We start from the raw sequence: 2582 nt of genomic DNA, 5'->3' as shown, positions 1-2582 counted from the left end.
CGCCTAGCCCCTCTTCTCTTCCAGGTTTCCAAAATGCCTTTCCAGTCTAGAACCCAGGCTGTGATCTGCTGGCCGGACACAACAATGAAGTTATTTATAGAATAATCTTTCATTCTGTCCATAGAGTATTTTGTTGTGGTTAACTTTCCTTTCCTTTAAGTAACTCTTTCTCCCATAATAGATAATGGGCATCCACTGGGAATGTCTTCAGTGCTAAACTAAACATCTAGAAGAAAAAGACATTTGAGAGAGGGAATTCTTCAGATAGTATGAATGACATTATTAGTTCATGATCTTTATAATTCTTCTAATTGTCTATGCTCTTCCAACAAAACTTAGTTATCTATAGTCTTCCTCACTGGCATTGTTATTACCAGAGCTACAAGATACTACCTGAAAGAACAGAGCTAATATTGATTAATATTTCAATATCAATAGCGACTCATATCTTTATGAACAGCATTTTTCTTCCTTGAACTATCAGGTGCATCCTAAGTTCATAATATCACTACTAATCTGTCACATTATGTTAGCATTCCCATAAATACATATATAAACTATATTTAGAAATATAGGCAGTTAAATGACCTTCTATGCGTTAGTATTTTAGTACTGAAGGACTGCAGTTATACATCATTATTACCATTAACTTTTAAGAGGTCATATTTCTAGAGATTTATTTGTTTATTTTATGTGTATAAAGAGCTCTACCTCCATGTACACCTGCATGCCAGAAAAGGGCATAGGATTACATTATAGACGGTTGTGAGTCACCATGTGGTTGCTGGGAATTTAACTCTGGATCTCTGGAAGACCAGACAGTGCTCTTAACCACTGAGTCGTTTCTCCACCCCCAAGAGATCACATTTCTAACAATAATTTATTTATACATGTGTTTATGTGGCTACCAACATATAATGTGGCAGATTAGTATTGATAGTATGAACTTTGTATGCATCTGATATTTCAGTATACATAATAATACCATATACTATATATGTTATGAAAGTTATATGTAAGGTAGTTTTACTAAAGAGCATTATCTTTTTGCCCAAAGGCATATATGCCAGGTTCTATTATTTTCTTTCACATGTTAGTATGAAACTATTATTTTCTTGATTTAAATAACTATATTTTAATCTTTGTAATCATATTTTCTTTTCATCCCCTATTCAATACAAAATCATTTCATGGAAATTATATAAAATGAAACTTATTGGATAAGAAATTTGAGTAAATATTCAGTGCTGTTTATTTCATAAAACAAACTAATATGTACAAACATATTTTACATGTTTTAATTTAAATGTTATTAGTTTTTATCTTCTCAGTATTATATTAAAATCTTCTATCTGTATATTATATACTTCTTCTTATAACAAAGATAAATACTAATGTAAAAACATAAAAGTTTGGCCTTTCCACCTGTATGTCAATCCGAGAAAAAGTGTTTCTCAAGTCCAATATCCACATTCATTGAAAAAAAAATATACTCAGTATGTGTATTATATATTATATATTGCTATATATAAGTAATATGCATATAGCTGCATTAGGACAATATGACATTGGCAAGAATTACATTATAATAATTTGTAGAATAAAGACAACTGTATCATCAGATATAGTACTAGTACATTAGAAAACTGTCAAAAGAGATTAATCTGATCTTTTCATATGTTTTATTCAAATTTAGTTCTAGACCATTCTGTTTTTTTTTTTCATGATAAACATCCTTTGTATTTTGTGTGTTTTTTTATGCTTCAGATTATATTACTTGTTTTTAGCAGGTTATATCTTTTATCTTAACATATATTATATATTCATTTCCTCTATAATAATTTCAGTGCCTGAAGGACCACCCCAAAACTGTATAACAGGCAATGTCACAGGAAAGGCATTTTCAATTTCATGGGACCCACCAACAATTGTCACAGGAAAGTTTAGTTACAGAGTTGAATTATATGGGCCAACAGGTAAGACTCAGTTAATTTTGCTTTTACTTTTTAGAAGAAATCTATTAGATAAATGGATAATTTCTAACTCTGATTAAAATATAGTTTAATCTGATTTAGATCAAATCATCAACTTCTAATCAGCAGTGCTCTCTGGACACACTGCCTATACTCTGTGCAAAGTTATTGTGAGCCTGAATCTGCTGTGCAAAGGTTATTTGAAATGCTGTTGGTGGCCTTAAATGGTAACAAGTTCTCCAATTTATAAACAAGCAGACTTGAGCACCCTCTTGTCAGAGGTAACTAGAGGAGTTATGATATCCTACAGGAAGTAAATTATCAGTTTTTGTTGTTTTATGTTTTGGTTTGCTTTTTAAATTATTTTTAGTTTTTATTAGGTATTTTCTTCATTTACATTTCCAATGCTATCCCAAAAGTCCCCCATACCCTCCCCCCCACTCCCCTACCCAACCACTCCCACTTCTTGGCCCTGGCATTCCCCTGTACTGAGGCATATAAAGTTTGCAAGACCAATGGGCCTCTCTTTCCAATGATGGCCTACTAGGCCATCTTCTGATACATATGCAGCTAGAGACATGAGCTCCGGGGGTACTGGTTAGTTCACAT

The 2582-nt window shown here is 32.2% G+C and overlaps 1 protein-coding gene across 1 annotated transcript in view; it reads left to right on the top strand.

The window, feature by feature from the left end:
- The window catches only part of Ptprq (protein tyrosine phosphatase receptor type Q), a 198954-nt gene that overhangs the window by 9603 nt on the left and 186769 nt on the right, over positions 1-2582 (top strand). The window contains exon 7 of the mRNA XM_021174928.1: positions 1848-1976. Coding sequence (XP_021030587.1) covers positions 1848-1976 — 129 coding nt within the window. The remainder of the gene's footprint in view (positions 1-1847; positions 1977-2582) is intronic.

The sequence above is a fragment of the Mus caroli genome, chromosome 10 (assembly GCF_900094665.2).
Source record: "Mus caroli chromosome 10, CAROLI_EIJ_v1.1, whole genome shotgun sequence".
Classification (NCBI taxonomy): Eukaryota; Metazoa; Chordata; class Mammalia; order Rodentia; family Muridae; genus Mus; species Mus caroli.
The sequence above is the reverse complement of the archived record's forward strand: the minus strand, read 5'-3'. Positions and strand labels throughout refer to the sequence as shown.